This window comes from Gambusia affinis, linkage group LG04, assembly GCF_019740435.1.
Source record: "Gambusia affinis linkage group LG04, SWU_Gaff_1.0, whole genome shotgun sequence".
NCBI lineage: Eukaryota > Metazoa > Chordata > Actinopteri > Cyprinodontiformes > Poeciliidae > Gambusia > Gambusia affinis.
In genome coordinates, this window is record NC_057871.1 from 25,891,212 (window position 1) to 25,915,594 (window position 24,383).

General features: G+C 39.2%; 1 protein-coding gene across 1 annotated transcript; it reads right to left on the reverse strand.

The window, feature by feature from the left end:
* Positions 1 to 357: 357 nt before the first annotated feature.
* On the reverse strand, positions 358 to 24,004 carry lpar2b (lysophosphatidic acid receptor 2b). The gene is made up of 6 exons (XM_044114811.1): positions 23,651 to 24,004; positions 23,389 to 23,520; positions 11,747 to 12,196; positions 9,241 to 9,735; positions 7,974 to 8,218; positions 358 to 2,192 (listed from the first exon to the last, which is right to left on the reverse strand). Exons 3-6 carry the CDS (start codon positions 12,000 to 12,002, stop codon positions 2,088 to 2,090), a joined length of 1,101 nt encoding a protein of 366 aa, XP_043970746.1. The 5' UTR covers positions 12,003 to 12,196; positions 23,389 to 23,520; positions 23,651 to 24,004; the 3' UTR covers positions 358 to 2,087.
* Positions 24,005 to 24,383: the final 379 nt, after the last annotated feature.

Sequence of the window (24,383 nt, forward strand, 5' to 3'; positions counted from 1 at the left end):
AAATCCAAGAAGAAGTTTGCCTGGTTACCTCCGACACGAGACAAGAAGGCACCCAAGTCGACGAAGATCCTCTCGCTCGGCAAAGAGAGGAAGGAGTCAAACACTTCAGAAGGACCAAAGGAGAAGGACAGAGAGGGGCTCGCTCGAGTGGGAGACAAGATCAAAAAGACTTTCTCTCCAGAAAACAAAAAGGAGGTCAGCGCGGAGCCAGAGGTCACTCCTCTGAAAGAAACACATGAAGGCAAAATCTCTCTACAGAAGCTGAAGGACATTGTGAAACCCAGACGGCAGTCAGAAACCAACGCTAAGTGAAGACAAAAAAAAAAAAAACTTTAATTAGAAGAAAAGAGGCAAACATGTATTTAAAGCTTTTAATGACAGATTTATATCGTCACTAACCAAACAAAGGCGACGAGAGCTGTGGTAAAAACTAGAAAGTTTGTGACTTATTAGCCTGTCAGTTTCACTTTATATTAAATGTAATCTGCTTTATTTCTAATCCTGGTTGCTGCACAGCTTGATGCCAAAAAAATAAAATAAAGTTAAAGCGACATCAATTTGATTTTGCATGGAGCCGAGTGGCTTCTGGGATATCGGCACAAAACAAACAGATCATCTCACAGTACAGAGACGTATTGTGCAGCAAAAACTTGCAGCGGTAATTGTTAGAAAAAGAAAAACGCACAGAGGCCTTCGTGAGCCAGCCTGACGTGGAAAAACAGTTTTTAAAACTCAAAAACGCTGCAACAGTATCCACAGGCGCTGAACTTTTTCCATCTAAAACCCAAAAGTATACATTGTACTGGGATTGTGTGTGAGCATCCAACACCAAGTCACGTTATGTGACCAGGGGAAGTAAAATATGAGATGTGTGGCATTCATCTGAACACCCCCCAAAAAAATCAAACCCAACCGTTTCCCTTCAAACGTCACACAATTAGTTACATTTAGGCCTTTATTGAACAGCTGCAGCGAACATGCTCCATAAAATCTATGCAAATCTACTTCTTTTTTTGTTTTTTTTTGTACCCATTTTCATTTTGCTCTACTGTGTGTTGATGCATCACATAAAATCCCCAGTAAAACATATTGAACTTTGTGTTTTGTAAGGTGATAAAATGTGTGAAAATTCAAAGGGTGTGATCACTGTTGCAAAGCGCTGCATTGGGATAAAAAAAAAAAATAGTTAAAACAACATTAAAAATGTAGCTCCTAAAATCTGACAAATATGTGAGTCTGATTCGACCTGATAAAATCTCCCAAATAAAAACAATAAGCCATTAAAAAAACAAACAAACAAACAAACAAAAAACAAATCTAGTTCCTAAGAAACTGTAAAATAAAAACAGTAAAAAGGAAAATGTGTCAACAAGTCCTTCCTCTGCGGCTCAATGTCAGATTAATAACAACCACAGTGGTTTCAAGACAGTTTTAGGCACAAAAAAAGTGATAAGTTACAACGTTAACTATTTACAGTTAATGGCTTGCTTTATAAAATAACCTCTGGTGCAAACAGACATCATAATCTCTAAGCTACAAACATTTAGCTGCCTTTTGTAGAAAAAGCGGGAAACTATGGAGGGAAAAAAAGTTTTTCATAAACCGGCAATTTGTATCTGGATTCTTTGCATTGCGATGAAAATGTCTTTTACACGAGCTCCGACTTATGAAAGTACTAAATGTCTCAAAGCGTAAATCGAAGAGATTTTTAAGCTACCGTTTTTCACTTTAGCAATAATGTTTCTAATCTACAGGAAGAGAGGTTGGCGAGTTGACGTGGCAGCCTTTGCGCGCACATAAAACACAGTGCGGCAGGGCTTACATTGCATTGGTCTTTTTCAAAAATGGCCACCGTGGTAACAGTCCTTTCACTTCTTCTGCACGCCGTCATGCTGTTCTCGGTGCTGATTTGTGGAGTGCTTCTAAAACCGGAGTGCAGCTCGCATTCAGAAACAGTTCAAGTCTATTGAAAGAATGATTAAAAATCGCTCGGATTTCACGTCCGCCTGCTGGTCAGAGACGCGCCGTCTTCTTTTTAAAGCATTCGGACATCGGTAGATGCCGTTCAGGGAGCGTTTCAGATCGTGTCAGTGGAAGCTGTCTGAGGCGGCGGCGTGATCCTCCGACACGTGATTCATGAGAGGCGTCCCGTTGGTCTTCACCGTCTTCCGGATGGTGCGAAGCCTCGACTCCTGCAGGCAGACAGCAGGAGAGGCGAAGAAGAAGAAGAAGAAGAAGAAGAAGAAGAAGAACGAGGAGGAGGAGAAATAACAGGTTGTTTGCAGAAGGGTGAGTGGAAGTGAAATGGTGAGAAAAAGAAAGAAAAACAATGGAGAGGGGGTTAGTCAAGTCCAAACAAGCAAAAAGAGGCGAAGAACCCAAGAAGAGAAAGACATGAAAAAAACAAACAAACAACCCAAACAAACAAACAAACACCACAACTGCTGGAGTGGCGTTTTCTTTTAAAATACAGTCTGTTCAGGGTGTTATGTCACAAGGGGGCGCCAAAGAGCAATAAATAAATCTTTAGCTTATGACAGTTATCACTATTTATGATCCAAAATTAAATGGTTGATTTTTAAAAAAAATCTGGACTGTAATAATATTAGTTTAATCATACATATTAGAACTGATCCAACCGCATCTGGATTCAGAACCAAATTTGACTGAAACGAGTTAAGACTGGTTGAACATGGACTCAATAAGAGATTACAGACATTTTAAAGTTCTTGGTCGTCCTCAGTGTTTCTTATTAGATAATGAAGTTATTGTGTGTTTGTTTGCTGCAGCATGTCATTACAAAAAAAAAAAAAAAAGAGAAAGAAAAACGTTCAAATGTTAAAGTTTACCAACCAGAAGTTTTGGTTCATTTTATGTGACAGACTAACGTCAAGCCAAACTGCGACGTGGAAGGAAAGCAAGATGGAATTTATTTTATTTGCTTAACCAATGAAAACTTCAAAACATTGTCATGCATCTGAATTCAACACACTTCCCTCTCCCTGCTGAATCATCTGCACTGCGCTTACAGCTAAAACTTTTAAATTTTTATTTTTTGGACGGGGGATTTCTACCAGCTCAGCACATGAAGACACTGAAAAAAATCTGGTAATTCGTTTTCACAAAACCTGCCAAACTCAGTCACAGTGGCAGGAGAGCATCTTTGAAACAAACGTAAAAGGTTTCGCAGCAGATTCTCAACAACGCTTTGGATCTGGACTTGGACTGGGCCATTTTAAAAGCACGGACATAAATTTAATCGAGAGGTTCAAATGGAGCTCTGGAGGTGTGTCTTAGGGTTTGTCTCGGCCTTTTGTGGTGTCTGCATGATGCTGCCACTGCCAAGATTCACAGTGGACATGTGGACCATCTTAAAATTAAAGTTCAAAACTTTTTCAATAAACTGCATGACTTCAGTGTGAGATATTGATAGGTGTAACAAAGAAGTCTTAACCAAACAAAGCAGGCGGACGATGAAATAAAAACACACATGTAGCCATGTTGGATATTTATTTTCAATAGTTATAATGATTTTACAAAAATAATATGGATATTAAATGAAATCCCAACACCATCACTAAAGTATCTATATAAAAAAAGTATATACAGTATGTGTGTGTGTGTGTGTGTTAATGATTTAACTGAAGTATAGACAATGATTTTGTGCGGCTACACAAACATGTGGTTGTCATAAATGAACTAGTTTTCTTTAAATCGCACGAGGGAGTGCAGACCTTGCCAACAAAAGCAGAACGGAGGACGAGAGGTATTATTCTTTGTCCAGCCTCCACTTTATGATCTGGACATTGAAAAAATAAAAACATAAAAACAAAACCGAAAACATTCTCCTGGCGCCCTCACGTCGATGTGGACACGGACGAGATACGTGCGACTGCATTTTCCTGCTCGTGTTGCGTGGGGGCATGTTTACAAGCCACATGCTGGAGAAACAAGTCAGAGGAAGTGTGGCAAGAAGCGTGACCTGCTATAAAACCCCGTAAACATCTGGATCAAGTAAAGACACTACAACAAAAGAACACACACACACACACACACACACACATAAACGCTGCACTGATGAGGCAGAAATGTTGTGGTGACGATCAACTAAGTAACATTAGCATGAGGCAGCGGAATGCTTCCAGGAATTTGGGTGAGTTTAGCAAATAAAATAAAAAAAAATAAATAAAAAAAAGGAGGCTTGGTCGGAGCACAAAGCAGTAAACCCCTTAAAAGGTCTAATCAAAGTCTCTCCGGACTTTTTCTGCCCCGAGAAAACACGTTTATTGAATTAGGTCGATGTGAACTGTAAGAGGTGCGGATGGAAACATTACTACGAGGACGTATGACTAATCCTGACGGTGAATTACTGAGGCCAGTCGATACTTGCAGAGTAACTGAATATCTGCAGTAGAATGTGCTGGATGAACAGAAGATCACCGAGATGGTAAAAACCCCCAGAGCGGAGCGCTCTAACATGCAGACATGATGCAGGAAGCGCCTGCAGGAGTGATGGAAATGTGGCTAGGGGACATTCCACGTTTAAAATAAGCTCAAAGAAACTCTAAGTAGCTGCCTTTCCATTACAAACGTGCGTCTCTATTCTGCCAATTTAAAAAAAAATAAATAGAAACACCAGAACTTCGCCGTTCCATTTAATAAGAAATATAAGAAAAGTCTCCTATGAATAACCTTATTTATGAAATAAGTCATAAAACATCATGGCAGTAATGAATATAAACAGTTCCATGATATTCCAAGATCTTATTGCCGATCTTGTCCGAAAATAAACAAGGTGATGTTTGCATGTTCCTACAACAGGAACCCCACAGCAGCCATCTTAGTCACTTTGTCGGTACATTTAATGACTATTAAGGCAAAAAAAAAAAAAGTGTTTGTTAAATTCTGAATTGCGTTACTAAATCAGCCTTAAAAAAATCAGTACAACTTTACTTTCAAGTATTAATGAGGCATATTAAATGAAGTCAGGACACGGAAACACTGTTAGAAGATTCCAGAGAGAAACCTGTTCTACTTACCGATGCACATCAACTGTTCTGGGTAATAATTGTTTTCCTATTGAGCCATACAGTCTGTCATTGGTTCAAGCTCCCCTGCTCATCATAGCAGCATCAACAAAAGTCAACAAAGATGCAAGAACTCCACACGTACTTTACAGAAAGGCCGATGGGTTCGGGTTCTGAACAAAACGGAGCCGAGGCAAGTGGACCGGGTCGTGCACGGAGCGGATGAACAGATCACAACAACGAGGCTAAACGCCAGGCGACAGCAGTAGAGTTATGGTAAAACTGAAAAGCCTTCAGGCTGTTTCTTTGTTCGCTTACAAAGAACAGAAACACCCGTCTCCTTCTCACAGGAGGGTTAAAGTTACCGCTGTCGAAAACGCTTTTATGCAATTTTATCAGAGAATTTGCGACTAAAACATAATCTTGGCAATATTTTATGCCTCCAGACGAAAACTATTTCTCGTGGACGAAAACCATTTCTTGTGGTTTAGCTCAGTGGTCCCCAACCCCCGGGCTGCGGACCAATTGGTACCGGAAGAAATAATTAAGTGTTTCCGTTTTATGTATTATCTGAGTCTGGAGGATCTCTTATTTTGAAAATCCTTTAACCGGATTCTCTCGGTTATATCATGCGGTCCAACATTGAGCCCACAAGCAACAAAATGAGTAAGAAACAGATCAAATGTCTTTGGAAAGTTTCTTTATGAAGGGGAAAAGGTCCAGGGAGAGACAGGACAATGGATTTATCCCGGTAAGTGATTCCCACATTCCAAGCTCTGCATGATATGATGACCGACTCGTTAATGAGGCAATGAAGCTTCAAACTGCTTCGCCACAGAGAGACCAAACACCCTGTGCATAAGCAACACTTTGGGTGTCATTGTCTCCCAGATGGGACCGTCTCGTTGCAGAGAAGTCATGAGTTGTGTTGCAACAACTTTTTTTTGTTTCACAACAGTAAAATGTTCGCTTTTGTTGCGCATCTGTATCTTATTTTGAAGAGATATGTAAACGTTACCATAGCGACCAGAGTCAGAGAGCGTTAGGGCAGTGGAGAGACGAGATGAGAGGAGTAGAGCTTGTGAGGTTTAGGTTTGGTTCACACGGAAGGATTTAAAGATTGTGGGTCGATTTTCCAAACCTCTGTGAGCACAGAGCCGATAAAAGTCCAACAGGTTCGATCGGTTCGTGTGTCCAGCCACACAAACTGATTCCACTCAGAACATCCCGATTCCAGAAGAAAATCCAGTAAAACCTCCAATGTCCACCGGACTCTCAGTTGCCATGACAACTGTCTGGGATTCCCCTCCGTTCTTACGTCACCGCGTTTTCTGATTGGCTACCTGTCACATTCAACAGGCTGCGTTCTCACTCCCAGTAAGGGAAACCAGGGCCAAAAATGTACAATTGTGTGATTTGAACTAGACTTTAGCTTACACACAAACATGCAGAAGCCTTATCTGACGATTCGCCCACGTCCCAGGGTCACAGTAAAATAGCTAAGTCTTGACCGGTCCAAGGTGATAAAAAGGTTGGGGACCACTGGTTTAGCTGATAAAATAAAAGGAAATGACGTCAGCGACGTGGAGGTTATGTCCAAGTGAACTAACGTGACCAGAGGACGACCAAATCCTGCACGCTTACACCAACTATTTGATTAAACATAAACAAAAACAAACAAAAATAAAACAACCTGGAATTAAAGAGTTTGCCTCCAGCTAACACTCTGCAGCAACCTCTAAAAAAAAGTGGACGAAGATGTTTCAGAAGAAAAGAAGAAAACGTTAAAAATTAACAATTCATTGCATTAATGTGTAATTTTATAAAGAAAATACGTAGCAAATAAAGTTTTCAGATTCATTTCAAGATGTTTAACCCTTTATATCCTAAATTTAAATCAGAGTCCACATCTTTAAAATGTCTGTTGTAAATATCGACTATTTTAAAAAAAAAGTAAGAGCTCAAAAGTAATTAGTCATCCATTGATTAAACATTATTTGAACGCAATTAGGATGTATATCTAAAGCCAAAATTTAAAATGAAAAATGAAAATCTTAGATTAAATGTGGTAAACAAAAAGTAAAGCAAATCAGATCAAAAATCAACTCTACAAAGATTCAACTAAAGCGTACTCACTACAACTGGACTAAATTTAGAAGAAAATAAGCCTAACTTAATCTACAGACTACCTATGGATGCAAAAGCAATGACAGAAGACTAAAAATTAAAGTTAATTAAACCCAATGTTGCCAAAAACATGAAGTTTCCAGCAAAGACAGAAAAGTCATCTTACGGCATAATTTGGGGTTGTGGCGTGTTTTAGCATGTATTCTTGCAACGTGATGATTATTGATGTATGAATGTGTAGATGAGTCGAAGCTCGCAAGAAAAACCATTTCAGTGGTCAGTACGATGGGCAAAGCGTAGTATAAAAATCAGCCTGTTTACAATTTAATCGTAACTGCAAATTACCGTTTATACTGGATGGCTATTCAGACCAGATACTTTCTACAAACTCCCTTCTAAACAAACAATAAAACACAAATTTGCTAGAACTAAAAATTGGTTAGTTGCTAACAATGGTAACGTTAGCATCTGCTTCTTATTGTTCAAATTAACAGGTTATTTCAGTTTGGTTGGGTTTTTGGAAGTCAGGACTTCATTCTATTGCCCCTAATCTAAAAGTTCTTAAGTTATTAAAGTCATTTAGTGTAAAGACTTAGTGTAAAGGCTAGGTTTCTTTGCTTGTACTCCAGCTGTCCTTGGACATTTCTACTTTAGTGTTTAGATTTTTCAGTAAAATGGGCTAAGACACAATCAAACTGCCCAAATGTTACTAGCAGCGCTCGGCTAAGGTGTCTGACTTGAAAACAAAAACAGTCTTTATTTTGAATAGTTTTTCTGTTTGTGATTGGTGTGGTCATCTTCGGTGGTTTCAGACATTACCTCGAGGGTGGTAAAGTCATTATTAGACGGGCTCTGGCCCCGGCCGCACAGGCAGCACAGCAGCTCCCTGAAGGTTTTCCTCATGTCTTTGTCCCTGAAGCAGTAGACGATTGGGTTGACGAAAGAATTGCACTCGGCCAGCACCAGGAAGTACTTCTCGTATAGCAGCACTCTACATTTTTCGCAATCGAGACCGTCAAGCATCAGCAGAACGAGGCCCGGGGTCCAGCAGAGCACGAAGAGGCCTGTTGAGGAGAAATGAAAGATGTTAGAAGACCCTCAACTTAAAAAAAAAAAATAATAATAAAAAATCTACAAAAGTTATCCTGAAGAGAAGGTGAAGACGTTGCTAGGACTCACAGCGGACCAACAGGCCGAGAGATGCAGAACATGCCGGCTTGTGGAATGGGTTTAGTCTGTATGATCAGGTTTTATTATCATAATACTTGATTAGGGATCTCAGGAATGTGCACACATGCGGCACACTGAGCACTAATATATGCAAACTGGACAGAAATGGTAAAAGAATGTGGTAGTAAGCACTGGGACACTAAACATATGCATTCCTTAGAAAGCCAAACAAACCCCCAGTGGTCACAGTCACCTGGCTCTATCCTCTAAGTTTAAGCTAAAATCTCCGTCTCCTACTGCAGCTTTAAGACACCAATTAAGTAAATTTTAAATGCAAATTATTCAAAGTTGAAAGTACACATGCATGGAGTGGACTACAAGCCAAGGCTTGTCCAAGCCTCTTTTGAAAACAGAACTGGAATTATGCTTGCAGATTCTGGCCCGGTCGCGCTCAAGAGTTTACAGGTCAATCGGCTGCTGAGTGACAGGACAAAGGCTTGTAACACTTTTTAAAAATTTAAGGAATTCAATGAATTCAATGGCTCTTGAGGAGCGGCAAAGGAGGCAGGGAAAATTTGGAAGAAAAATAAATAAGTAAGGGAAAGGCAACAAAAAATAAGAGCTGAGTGAGAGGAAAGGAGTGAATGCAGGTATGTTGGGGAAGCAACGATTGCCCTGACAAGCACAGACATGTAAAGGCATTTATAAAGCAGTGCAATTATTTTCTGTTCTCAGAAGGAGCACTGAAAATGTGAGAGCCATACGTCTTTCCAGGTAACTGGAATGCAGCTTTTATTTAATACTCATGTGTATCCAAGAAAACCAAGTAACTGGATGAAATAATCACTATTTCAAAGATAATTTTACAAAATTCTGAGTTCAGTTTGAAGACATTTACCATGCGTTTCTGACTTACCTAGGATCATTGAAACGGTCTTCATCAAGCCGAGAACAGTCTCTTTGTGTCTGGTCGCGGTTGTGTGTTCAGACATCTGCCTGCTCTTGTGCCTCACATAAAAGAAGATCCGGGTGTAGATGGCCACCATTATGGAGAAAGTAATCAAGTTGATGAGCGCCCAGAACACCAGGAAACTGCGACTGTAGAGCGGCGCCATAGTGGAGCACTTCTCCAGGTCGCACAGACAGTTCCATCCCATGGTGGGAAAAAGGCCCATAATAATCGACACCATCCAGATGGAAAATATGATGATGAAAACCCGCCGCTTGCTCATCTTGCTGTGCAGCTGCATGTTGAAGATGGTCTGGTGTCGCTCCATGGCAACAGCAAGGAGATTGAGGACGGAGGCCGTGAGGCTGGTGTCGATTAGCCCTTGGCGAACAAACCACTGGTACTGAGATAGATTTATGGTCCAAGGGCCAGTGTGAAACATCAAGTGGAGGTAGGCAACGCCTGAGGAGGAAATTTGTAAGAAATTACTAATCACAACCCAAATATGGTTATCGCTTTTGAAGACCAAATTTATCACTGCAGATGTGACAGCATCCAGACACTCCTGTGTCCCTGGTGTGACAAACGTTAACGACAACAAAATGGCTCTGAGGCAAATTCCCAACCGGTTCAACAGGTGTCAGCTGTGCCTGGATACGTTGTACCTTTACCCAGTAGCGTTAGTTCCTTGTTACTCAGAGATAAACACTTAAATGAATTTTAAAGATAAGTCATGTCACTAGTGGTTAGGTCAGTGACCCAAGTCATGCAGGAACAAGCATGTATAGATTTACTTATGTCTTTTCTTTTATTACCAGAGCAAGAATTTACCAGTCAGCCTTACAAAAGTTAGTGAACACACAGTGTCTATAAAACCAATTCACCACCTTAAATGTTGCTTTTGCAAATATTTTGCCAAAAAATGATTCACAACCAAAACCGTTCAATGTTATCAAATAGGGTAAGTGCTTTTCACAGGCACTCTAGAATTCATTTACTTAAGTAAATGTTACTGAGTAAATTTAAAGTTACACTAGTGGAGAAGAGGATTTACACTACAGGGTAGGAGAGCCTGAAGTAAGTCAAGTCTTGTTTCTAGAAAATGATTTAAAAAAAAATTATTATGTGACTAAATAACTGATCATTTAATTAAATGCGTGGCGTGGTAAGAACCTCATGGTTAAAGTGGTTACACATACGTTTCATTTCTTTTATATATCAATTGTGCCATGATTGATAGAGGACATGGGGTACTGTAGCTCATGTGTAGCATTTTAAGTGTGGGCACAAAGTAGAAATGGTAGGTTTGGGGTAAACGATGATTCCAAAACAAGGATTTAGTTCTAGTGTTTTCTTTCCCCCTCTAAACATTAACGTTCACTTCCCAAACACACTTGAAAACATGGAGGGTGTACGTCGAGTCATCAGACAACTCTTAGTGGAAATGCAGTTTTATCTAAACACTTATGTTTACACTCGTTCCGACTGATTGAAGAGATGCACATCAGTCTGAAATATATGCAGATATATTTCAATGCAACCATACAAACTATGGTCACATTGAAGTAAATATAAAAAATGGCTCATCTTACCCCAGTCTCCTCTATTTCACAAAACACTGAAATCAAGCATTTCACTTAATTTCCTCCTGTACAATGTAGAAACTTTACCGTTTTGTAGAATAAAATTTCCCACAACTTTTTTTGTTTTAAGTGGACATTTTGTCATATATTGACATTTGATGTCAACATATGACAAAATGTCACCTTTTGGCTGCTCATACCCATTAATTCCTTTGTTATTTTTATTTTTTGCATTTAGTTCACCTTAATGCACTTAAATGCAATGATTTACTATGCTGATAAAAACTTAAAATTAAATGCAATTTTCTTTTAATTTGCCTTTTAATTTCAAAATTAAGTGTGTCTATTGTAGTCAGGGAAAACATGATAAATTTGTAAACTTTGTTTAAAACATTTAAACAATTTGAAGTGTTTGTTTAAAACGTCTAAGCAATTTGAAATGTTAAAAACATTTCAAATGTACATTTTCTTCACATTTCCATCAGATGAAATTTAAAGAAAATATTAATGACACACATTCAGTTAACTGTATAAATATAATTATTTACTATACTGTCCCAATAATACATGTTACAATCTGACTCGTTTTTTTTAGTTCTGATGATGCCGCCTGTTACTTTGTGAAAGTTTCTTTGACGAGATATACAAATAGAAAGATCAGTGGTGTTTTATCCAACAATTTATAAATTACCTCCAGCATTAATAATCTATTAAGGTGTGATTATAAAGAAGTCAATTATGGAAGATAAATTACGAAATAAAGAGTGCAGTACTATAGGAAAAGCAGACATTTAACTAAATTCAATGCATTTCACCTGGGCTTGCATAAAATTCACAATAACTAGTTATTCCAATGAAATCATACGAGAGAAGAACTAAAATGACATTACCTGAGAACAAGTCTGAAACAGCCAGATTACCCAGGAGGTAGTAGATGGGGAAGTGAAAGCGTCGGTTTTTGAAAATGGCCAATATAACCAAAAGGTTTGAAAAGATAACTATAAAGCAAACAAACAGTCCCAAAGAGACAACCGCATAGTCCTGTGTGCGCCAGACGTCAGCAATTGTCTTGTTGCTATTATTGTAAAAAAATTTCACACTTTCGTTATAGTAACATATGGCGACGCTAGAATCTTTGCTGGACATGGCGTCAAGAGAAGACTTGAAAAAGATGGACGCTTTGTTGACAGGCAATAGAAGCCTAAAGATTGTGGCGGCGTTTACAGCTGTGTTCTTCGGCAGGTTGGAGGTCGGCTTGCCATGAGTTGGAAGGCCGACTAAAAAGATCCAAAGTCCCAAGCCGTCACCTGTTAAGGCGTTTCCAACACCATCAGGGAAGTCTGCAAAGAAAAAAAAAAACATTAGAAAGACAACCAGAAGCATTATTTATAAAACAAACTTTAACACTAATGTATTTAGTACATTGACTCTAAAATAGCAGTTAAATCAGTAGAATTGTATCTTTAATGTCTTTATAATGGGTACAACAGAAATGCTTAAAGTATAAACAAAGGTCAAAAATTATAAAATCCTCAACTGCATTTCGTTGCTTTGTATTGGAAAGTGTGTAATGACAATAAAGTTGAATTCTATTCTAACATGAACAGAGTTTTGTTTTTTTGTTGTTTTTTTTTACCAGAGGAAACCATACTTCTTTATTAAATTTTTCATATCCATAAACAAATGGAAATGTGTTGTTATCAAGGCTTGTCATGGACACCCAACTATGACGGATAAATAATGGAGAAGTTTCATTGTGATTTAGCAGTTTGCCTGATAAGCTCATCTCGTAAATCTTTTAGGTTATAAAATTCTGAGTCAATTATTTTCCGGTTCAAATTACTAACTAATATTAACTGTGAAATCCTATTTTTTTTCTTTTTGTCTGTTTGTCACACATAGCTTATTTTTGAAGCAGTAAATCTAATTGTTGCTTATCTCTTAAAAAATAAATTTGATCATGGGATACAACTTTGACATTTTTTGCACAAATACCATGTTCCATCTTACACAACATTTTTCACAGTGAGATAATCTCATTCTAGCGTGAGCCTAACAGAAAAAAGACAAACACAAACTAAACTTCATGGATGCTATTCAGGGAACACGCCACAGTTCCGAGCAGAACTCCATCTCCACTCTGAGACCCGGAACTCGCTGTAATCTTCTGTTTACGGTAAACTTGCATTTAGAGTCACGAACATCATCTGACATTACTTTTCAATCTCCCATGACACCCAAAGCAGCGCCCTCAGATCCAAGCTCAGCCCGCTTGGCAGTGGGAACAGCAGAGCAGCTCCAAGCATCCTGAGATACGCCTCGCAATTACGCAATCCAACTATGTAACTCCATCTCAATCCAAACATTCAGTATGCAGCATACACACAAACGCACACATGCACACAAACGCACACATGCACACACACACGTTTGCGTGGCTATCTTCGTGGGGACTTTCCATTGACTTACATTCATTTCTACAGCCTAAACCTTACCATTACTATAACCCTATCCATTACAACCTAACCCTATCCCTAACCAAAACTCAATTCACACACATTGTTTCCCCCTGAGGGTTCCTACTGCTCCTTCTGGGGACCAGGCTTCGGTCCCCATAAAGAGCAGTGGGTCCCCACAAGATAGTGTCAGGAAAATGGTCCCCACAAGGTATTACAGACAAACACACACACACACACACACACACACACACACACACACACACACACACACACACCCGCAGGGAGGAATCTTTAGTGATCAGCTTCCTTAACCAAGGGTGTGTGGAAAGAAGCGTCAAATCAAAAACAGAAAGAAATGAGGAGACTAAAAGGGTGGGATGAGATTGAAACATTACAAAAAAATGCATGTAACATGAAAGCTGTCTCAGGAGTGAAATAACTTCAACATTTAAAAAAAATACAGAGCAGAATCTCAGTAAACTTCAGTGTATGAAAGAAGATTAGGGCCACTGAAAATAAAAAAAATTAAAAAAATTTAGACTTTTTTTTCTCAGAAATCAGAATCAGAGTTTTTTCTCAGTGGTCCTAATCCACCTCTGCATCGCAGGACACAGAAGAAGGATCCACAGAAAATTACACATCATTAACTAAGCATATGTGCTGGTCAGATAAGTGGGAGACAAACTGATTTCTGTTGGCTCTGGTACTTTATTTCAGAGATTCAGACCATGTGTAAATCTTCTGTTTCTTCAGCAGCACAGAAGAAAAGGTGAGTACTTGGCTTTAGCAATTTAAAAACAAAAGCAAAAAGTGCAATGAAATCTGGATGCAGTACAATTACTAGATAAGATCAGCGCATTCCTTGGTGCCACATAGCAGCTAGGCATGTTTTAGCTGGTGAAAGGAAAAAGCTTGAGTAGCAATGCCGGCTTCTTACGCTGTCAGATCTTCCACTGTCTGGCTCAATATTACATTAGCATGAAAAATGCAAGGCTGTAGCAGTTTGCATAGAGGGCTCTAAATATAGGCATATCATCAAGTAGTAAAAGTTAAAAAAACAGTATGCTCTGGACTTAAGATGGAGTACATGAACACATATTCATAACGTGCTTTGATTAAACTAATTTATCTTCGGTGTAAAATTAACTTTATACCAAGTGAGTCTCTCACCTGAGAATGTGAAACTGTACTGGGCTGATTCTGTGGCTTCAAATAATTTTAACAATGCTCCTGTAACTTATAAGTCTGAAACAGGAACAGGTCTGAAAACCAAGGGCGTAGGTTTGGTCTAAGTTTTGGTGGGACCTTACAACTTACTGACCAAGTTGTATCGGGACCAAAGCCCAGTCCTAATATGATGGACTCATTGCTTTGATTCTGGGGTAACGTTTAGAGGCAAGATGTGAATTAAGTTTTAGTTAGGGTTAGGGTTTATGGTGCATGTTTATGTCTGTTAATTATAAGATGGACCGGCACTGAAAGCAGCCCTTTAAACCAGTGGTCCCCATCCACGGCCCGGTACCGGTCCGCGCAAGAAATAATTAAATATGGCCGTTCTATGTATTGAGTCTGGAGGAGCTTTTATTTTGAAAATCCTAAACCGGATGCTGTCTGTTATGTTTTGCGCGCCAACATGCAGCAGAATGAGTAAGAAACAACGGCGTTGGTGTCGATCTTCACAGCGCGTGCATCCCTCCTACCCCCTCCCCCATCGTAAGAAACAACAGCATTGGTGTCGATCTTCACAACGCATGCATCCCTCCTACCCCCTTCCCCATCATAAGAAACAATGTTATTTGTCTCTCGATCCTTACAACGTGCCCCTCAGTCCGCAGGAAATTTACGAAGGGTTGACCGGTCCGCTGTACTAAAAAGGTTGGGGACCACTGCTTTAAACCATTCAGTCAACAAACCCAACAGAGACACAATCAAAACTGTCAGATGACTTATTACCCCGTGATAATAACTCAGAAATTATCCAAATTAGGATGTATTTTTATTTCTTTCCTACTTACAGAAAGTTTCTGTTAATATTACAGGTTTGTGGTGCCTTTGTATTCTAAAGAAAAACATGTAAAACATCAGATATTTCACATGGAGATATTAACATACATGGAAAAACCTTACATAATCTTGTATTAAGGCAGAAAGTACAGCGGTCACTGTAAGAAAGGTTACAGTATTCAATTATGCCACATAATTTATCAGTAGATTATTGCGAGGGAACGCAAAAGAAAATTTTTCCCTAATTCCCCTAGACTACAGCTATAGCACACCAAACAATTGCTTGTGGTATGAGTATTGCACATGCTGACAGTATATTCTCCATATATCATACCTTGGAGAGAACAAGCTCCTTCATCATGGTTTGAGGTCTCGAACTGAACCTACCAAACCTGCAGAAACCCTTAAAGTCTTTACTCTTGCGCTGTTGATTAAATATGTCTAGAAAATAAAAGATAAACCTATGCATGTTTCAGGAAATGCATTGCTATAGCTTTCTTATCTGAGGTAACCACTTTGAGCAGAAATGGCAATAATCTCTTGCAGAAACGTGCGGGAGGAAGTCAATGGCAAGAAATATGGCAGGAGAGACAGCACTTTCCTGAACTTTCTCTGTGTGTGAAGTGGGATGAATTTACAAGAATACAGACCAAAAGATCGTTCGTAGATGGAGAAGATGTCTACGAACAATCTGGGGTACACATTCCCGGAATGGCGATCCATTGTATTCTTATACAATACAATGGATTCTTCTCATTTCAGCGATTTACTTATTATGACGTTTGTCATCACCTCACTACCATCGGCACACAAACAACTGTAGACAGTAGCTGCGTACTGGATAACCTTTGCCCACTTGGTTGTCTTTTTCCAGAGTCTAAACAGGGCTGCATCTCTACGGCGTTAATCAGATCTTTTGCTTTAAATTATTATTATTTCTTCCAACTCCTTGGGCTTTTTACTGATGAAAATGTGGATGAAACCGGGTGACAATAGCGTTTCCTGGATGTTACTTTTTCAACTCTGTGACTGGCACATTGTGACATCGCTACGGTTTTTGGAGACAACTGTAGGTGTAGAGTTTAGTCTTATTCTTCTTGTGAGCTGCAGCTGTTTGTTATTGACCTTACTCGCCCCCCGTACCATGTGCAGTTGTTTGGTGTCCTTTTAAATATAGTAAGGATTTCATACATCTGTTTTTAGTTTTTTATTCCTACCAATGATTACTTTCTAAAATATTGAATCTTTAATATCCATGAGTTATTGTTATTGTTAATACAGAGTAATTGTATTGTCTATCACTTATCTTGATACATTTATGACGTTCTTATTGCTCTCACGTTCCAAACAGCTTTTAAGCATTACAGAAATTTAAAACTAACGTTTTTATGTGTGTTTTCAGGACAAAACCCAAAAGCTATCTCATATTACCAAAAGTCAGCCAACATTTCCACATCTATCATGTTTCATATCAGAATTTAAAAGCTTCAAAACATCGCAACTCTATCATCCTCCATTCAATCCTTCTTTTATCAGCTGCTCTCTCTTTGCATGAACTACAGAATTATCAATGAAAACATCTTTTTTTTTTAAATAACCTTTTACTCCCCTAAAAACTGAAAACTACCAACCTTTAGTCTTCTTCCTGCTGTAGCAGCATGCACTCCGAAGAGTGTTGCTGTCAGCATGAAGTGGCAGAGCCAGTAATAACAAGCTTTAAGAAATCTCAGTGCCTACCAGCAAAAAGAGAAAGAATCTGAGCCCTCACATGCCAAAAGGCCTTTTACCTTCTCCATGGTCAACATTTATCAGTTCATCGTCCTATTATGAACTGATAATAGGAAAGTAAGCACCATAACTTGAATATCTGCTGTACAACAGCTGTACTTGCAAAATAACAGATTACCATTTTAGTACAGTCTACAAATATCAATGCATCTGCAAGAAAGTCAGTTATTAACTGTGTACGTACATTTGCACAACAGGAAACCTCTGACAAAAAAAGTCCTGCTGTGTTTGCAGGACTCAAAGTCCTGTTTGTCGTCTTACTGAGCCAAATGAAAATCAGAGTATTTCAGCAAAACAAAAGCATGACTGCAGATTGTAGAAGTCTGCAGCAGCAGCCAGAAGAGGAAGCACCAACCAAACCGCTGTCATTCAAGCTGCTCTTATGTAACCAGCATTCTCAAAGATGTATGAGATCTGAAATAACGGATCAAACTCACATCTCACTTACTACAACAACATAATGTTAGTTCAGCTCATGCTAGATACTTTGATTTTTGTTTCTGTAGCTTAAGGCAATCCTGATCCTTAGCTTTCAGCTGATCCCATAACCATCTAACTTAAATTATAAAGCTGACGACATGAGAAGGGCTCATAAAATGAGGAAAGACAAAAGATTTTTCATTAATTAATTCCATTTTTTCAACACAGAGCAGCTTTCACTCACACACACGTTTGTCACGTTATCTTTGTGGGGACTTTCCATTGACTTCCATTCATTTCTACAGCCCAACTCTTTCCATTACATGCCTAACCTTAACCAAAACTCAGTTCACACCATAATCCTAACCTAAACCAAAAACAGCATTTCCCACTGTTCCTTGTGAACTCGGTCCCCACAACGTAATACATGTCAGGAAAATGGTCCCCACAAGCTATTAAATGCATGGTACACACACACGGTCCTGATGCTAGAAGATATTTTGGCTCTCAAAGTTCACTGTGACCTTCTAGACCAGATAGGGTAATGAACTCCATTTAGAGGGACACTGCGGTAAATAGAACAATCCTAGCTCTTAATTTAGCAGAAGTGACCCTAAACGCAAGAAAGCATGAATCATATACTCTATCTTTACTGTCAGAGAATAAGTGTGAGAGCATAAAAGGGGAAGCTAAATTTCAGATATGTAATATAACTTGAACAGCTAAACTGTTGAAGTTGAAGACATTGTGTTTCATAAAAACAAGCACAGCAAGCGAAATTGGTTTGTCGTGCAAACAGCCAGAGTGTTATTGCATTATCAGTTACAGTATTAGCTGGAGGTCAAGCCACAATAAAGGTAAGAGTCATTATTGAATTTATTTATATTGATGCACTTATTTTAAAAAAGTATATTAATAGAAAGCTGCTGCATGTGGTTTCCTGAGCTCCTTGCAGCCTCTCAACACGTTTCCAACTTTGGTCGTGTTACAGCTAGGCCTGTCAAGATTACAAATTTTACTCGGTGATAAAATATTGCGATAAACAATACTATTGTTGTTTTAAGACCATTTTCAAGTAATATATTGATCATGGCATAATAATGCAAGTTCCCCTTCTCAAAGATTTTGTGCAGAACGCTCCACACTGCAACTGCAAGACATTTTAAATCTACAAAATAAAAACAACCAAAACCAAATAAAAGCTGATACACAACTGAAATCGATTATTAAGTCTCCAAACAAAATTGGAGTCTTTTCCACTCAGTAATCAGAGTGGAAAAGACAAAGCTCGCTTTAATTTATCGTGATTAATTTATGGTTTATTGCGACAGACTTTGTTAAAACTGTAGTCTATTGAGCTCATTCAAGACAGAACAGTGTGGAGCTCAGCCAGACATGACTGAGATAGAGAGCGTCTACAGATGGGAAATTTACCACCGTTGTTGACAGGAGATCTCACAGCATGATAGGGCCACCACTAGGTTTCAGTGTGAGTGGTTGTGTTTTCAGAGTGCCTCATGGTATGAATTAACACACAGTATTAGATTTAAATGTATGAATTAAATGTTCAGCTGTGGTCTCAACACCTGACTCCCCCATGTTTGTGGTCCATTGAATAGCAGCAAACTTTAAACAGGACTTCTCGCATCCTTTTTTTTCTTCCTCTTAAACAATGACTTTCTTCTTGTTTCTCCTCCATAAAAGGACAGAATAGTGACTAATGACTAGCTAATACGTGACCTGTCCCTGAAACAAGAACTGTGGATTTCTGTAACTCTCTCAAAGTACCACTGGCCTTCTGGCTGCCTTTCTGATTACCACGCTCTCCTTGCTTGGTGTGACGGTTCAGTTGGGCAGACATGTCTAAAGTTTCAAGCGATGCCACTCTCTTTCCAAGCCTTGTCATTATATTAAAACTTTAAACTCAATAACTACACTAAGAGGAATATTTAATTCTTGAGTTTCATGGCTGCATGTACTCCCTCCAGAGTTGGATTTATAAATCCAAAATCCAAGCTAGAGGCTCATATTTAAATTTTGGACGTAACAAATTAAAGCTTTTAATTACGCTTTAATCAATTCAACAATGCAACAGCAAGAAAAGCACATTTCTTGCCGTTTTTCTTGCAAGAAGAAATTTCTTGCAAAATTTTTTTTGTTGAAAATGTTTTTCTCTCCACGTTGGTCCAAAAGAATGTCATGGTGATACAGGCCCACTAGGAACCAGCTAAAAACAAGAGGAAGGCCAATGTAGCAAATGGCTGATAAACTAGGTCAGTGTGTGGCATTTTTCAACATTGTCCCCAAATCATGCATAACACACACACACACACACACGACATTCAACGAAGAGTGTCTGCGAGCAGCAAAGTATTGCTGTGCAAGTATTGTTTAAGTATAAATCGTGAAATATTTCAGCTACACTTTGACAAAAAAAACTAAACACTACAGAAAGACCAGACAGTCATGCAGTCAGTCTCTGTGCACTGCTGCTGAGGTGAGAGATATAATCTGTGTGATACAGTACAAGCACACAGAGAAATAAGTTCTTAAGAAAACAAACTCAAAAATCTAACCTTTATCAGATCCATGAATGCACCATGCTACTCATTGCCAGTTCATGAGGACAACAACACATTTTTTCAATGTGCATGTGCACCGAGGAAGACTCAAAGTTAGCCATGTTCGGGATCAATCAAGTGTTTCGAATCAAACTCAGAGGAAGAACAGAAAAATAAAACTCTGTTTAAAAAGAAAACAATAAGTTAGATGACGAGCGTTTCACTCAGGCTGCAAGATAACAAGGAAGCTAACTGAGGTTTAGCGAAGTGGAACTGAACCAAATGAACCAAGCTGGCTAGTTGATGATTTATCAAGGGTGTAGATACTTTTTCCACATGCAGCTGCATGAGTTTGTTGTTTAAAAACAGTTTTGGTTTATGTAGTAGAGTTATATTTGTCCCATATTAAAATATGTTGTATGGGAAACACTAATGAGAGAGAAAAAAGTAAAAGCCAAATGAAATCTTTGTCAAAGGTTAGCAGTTTTTATAGACGAAGAATCGCAAACACAAGGGATTATTAATCTGTCTCAACACTAGACATGAGGGATGTGAATCTTTTAGTGTCCAGCCATTCGATTCAGATTTTTATGGTCACAATTAAGAAACCATTTTCAATTGGGAAATATTTTTTGATTAAGAAACCAGTCCAAGTTATGTGACTGACAGGAAGAAAAGAGTGTAAGTAACTGGTACATTTATTTAAAACAGCTTTTTTAGCGTTCCATACTGTATCAAATTCCATACTATTTTTGTACATATTTAAACAAAACAGGTTTGTGCATTAAATTGTGAAACTTTAGTAACCAGTTTTAGGTTAGCTTAGCAGCTAAGCTAAGGTAAGCTAACTTTATCTTAGCTGTCAGGACGAGTGGCCGTGATGTACAACAAATTTCACAATCGAGTTTGAAAGCTATAAATTTCCAGAACTAGAAACTGCATTTCTCTATAGAATCCACAGATACAGATATTGTCCATTACTGTCTCCTAATTTACAAATATAGTTATCTGTCATGCAGAAACCCCCACTAATTATCCCTAAATAAAAAAATATCAGCCAAATCTAAACAGTTTCACAATTAGGCAAAGGGATGTTATTGAGTGATAACCATGAAATTAAACTCCGCCTCAACAAAAAAAAGAAAACTTGCACCTCAACAAAATTCTAGTCACCACATTAACACAGTCATAACTATGGATATTCTAAAATGAAACAGATAAATGAAGCAGAGTTGAGGAAAAGGCTTTCTTCAATCTATTAAATTGACATTTTAAAATTAACGACAAGTCCTCTGGGTGAGCTGGGAAATCCCACAGCACCTAAAGAGAGTCAACATGGAGGGAAAACAAAACAACAGCATTGTTAACTCAACACCTATCAGCTGCACATGAAAGCTACCTTCATTCTCCACAGAACGCTGGACAAAAATCCTCGCATTAGGAATGGGGAAGTTCAGAGGAGAAGAAAAAACAAACAAGGGTCACAGCGAATACCTCACAACCCCCGACTTCAGACACCCGCATCGTTTCCTGTCACTTACTTACTCTTCCCCCATGTTGCTGTGGTTTGAACACTCACAATCTGAATATGTATTCGTATGTTCACGTATAACCTCTATTTTTTATATACCAGTAATGAAACGTCTTCTTCCTACACTTCAAGCTCAAACTATTTGTGCCTGAGGTTCCCGTTTTATGGCCGCGCCGAGTCCACCGTGTCACTTATGTGGCTCCGAGGATTTGCATGGCTGTGGGGTTTGTCTGCCTGCATTTGTGTGTGAATGAACCAGCTGGGATCAGTAAACACCAGTTCGAATGCAAACCGGTCATTAAAGTGAGGAGCCACACCCAGGTATGTTCTCCCTCCTCCTGTCTCTAGCAGCAGAGGAGCAGCAGAGCAAATCCGGCGCCAGGGACAGCCGGCTCTCTCTGCAGCTCCTCAGAACGGCCCGGACTCTGCTCATCTTCACCGGGGGGCTCTGGCATCTGGCATCTCTTGGGGACTATTCCCTCTTGTAGTGACAGAAAACTGACGTAACTGGAAATCCCTGCTTGGTTTCGTCTGTTGAATTGTGTAATTATACAAACAAAGGCATAAGTGACTTCTCCCGCCACAGTGGTTTAATCTACCGCTGTTGTTTAGTAAGACACAAGGTTACGTTGCATAAAAACGAGGTACATTTCCTGTCAAGGATCTTATGGAGTAAATATCATGTGGCTATTCACAAGAAGAAAGAGTTAGCTTTATTTTTTCCTTTTAGGTTTGAATGTTGGGAGAGGTACAGATTTTTGCTGTGTTGGTTATTTTTTGCAAACTGACATTTCAAACTGTGGCAGAGTTTGTTCACACAAAGTCAACTTATTTCAGGTAGGAAGAGGAGCTGTGAGCGACAGAGTTTTAGTATTTACCCACTTGGTAATTTTTTAAGAAAAGAATCTGCTATGAAAACGTGCGATTTACAGCAGTTTTTTCCCTATAATCTTCTGAAAGGAAATGTCTTGAGATTAGCAAATAAGAGCCATCGGAGGCGCCCAAAACCAGGATCAATTAACATAAGTAGAGATTCACCCATCGAGATTTTACTAATAACTTTTAATTTTATGTTGTTTTGGGGGCATCTTTGAGATGCTATTTTAAGCTTCAATGGTTTCATTGATAGGCCATTAAGCTCAGCCTTACAGTTCTCTAACAACGTAAGATAAAGGCTAATGGTTGATTCAATCATCATAGATTCTAATCAAAACGTTTAGTCAGCATTTTTTTTATTAAACTAAATTAGTTAATCCTGTAAGAATCCTCATGATAATAATACAAAATGTCTGAGATAAATTTGCTTAATTTAAACAAATTCGTTTGATAACTTTAATAAAAGTTTTTACAGTGCACAGATCCCGGTCTTTCTCAACCAGAAAGACCGGGATCTGTGTTGTCTTCCGCCAAAAGACAACACAGCTCGCTGTGTTGTCTTTTGGCGGAATGTACAAGAGTCATCCGGGAAAAGGAAGAACCAAAAATGAAACGTCTTATCTCAGGAGATAAAGCTGTCTTTTTTTGTTTGTGTTTTTTGGTGGAATACGATGAATTGACTGCTGCAGCTTAAACAGACAGCAAGCTAAGACGATGTAGAAGATGTCCAGGTTGTAATGAAATCCAGACTCGGTTCTGCACATCGACCTTCAAACACCATTAAGCTTTACGCGTGCGCATTATTCAACCCCACTCTGAAGTTTCTCCCCACAATTTAATTTTCGGACGAGAAAATGAAAACAATATATAAAAAAAAATTTGTATTAACTCACCTTTTCCTTGCCACTATGAACTTGTCCCTCAGGTACTTCCAGTTCAAATTTCGTGGAGTTGTTTAACTTTAATGTAGGTCAGACTGTACCTACATCTGAGATCACCTGAGGGCTCTGTACGCCTCTTGAGCACTGAGACAAACCAACAAAAAAGAAGAAGTGGGTCGAAATGCAACACAAACTGCTGCGTGGGAGGTTTCTACACTGCCGCTCGGTTTCTGCAGCTACTTCTTGAGAAAAACTTTAAAGCGGACACCGTCACCTCCAGTGGCACTTTCCTGCTGCTTCCGGGAGTTTCCAGCGCGTGTAACCTGCGCACAGTCATCCGCTAAGGAGGAGCAGAAAGGGTGCGGCACTCTCCTGTGCCGCCGCTGCTGCTGCTGCTCTCTGTCAGCCCGGTTCTCTTTCACAAAGGAGCGGTACCTGGAGCTCTGCGCTGCCTCTGCCAATCTGAGAGCTCCATATCCGCCCGCCGCTGTCCCCCCTGCTGAGTGACGACGGGATGGACGAGCCAATCAGAGACGCGCTGAGGATTGAGCGACGTGAAGAGGAAAAGCGAGGAATTTAAGGATGAAAGTGGGAGGTGGATTATTAGTGATAATGGTCGGCCAAGGAAGCAGAGGAATGCCGTAGCGAAGTTAGTTGTGATTCATTTGAACAAGCAGGGCATACGCAACCCACACATATTTCACAAGTAGCCTACTTGCTTTACCTCTCTATAAGGCATAAAATGAACCATCTAGAACAAACAAAGGACAAAATGCTACACGGACGTTTCAACCATGCACACGTCAACATGGAGCTTTAGTTATTACATTTAGAAACTAGCAAACAGGCCTGAAATCTAGGCGCAGTGGTGGACTCAGACCTTAACCTCCAAAGACACATAAAGACAACTTCAAAGTCAGTCTTCTATCACCTTTAGGACATTTCAAGATTAAGAGAATCTCATGACTAAAGAATCAATGTGACTCTTTAGCAGGGGTGAAAGTAGT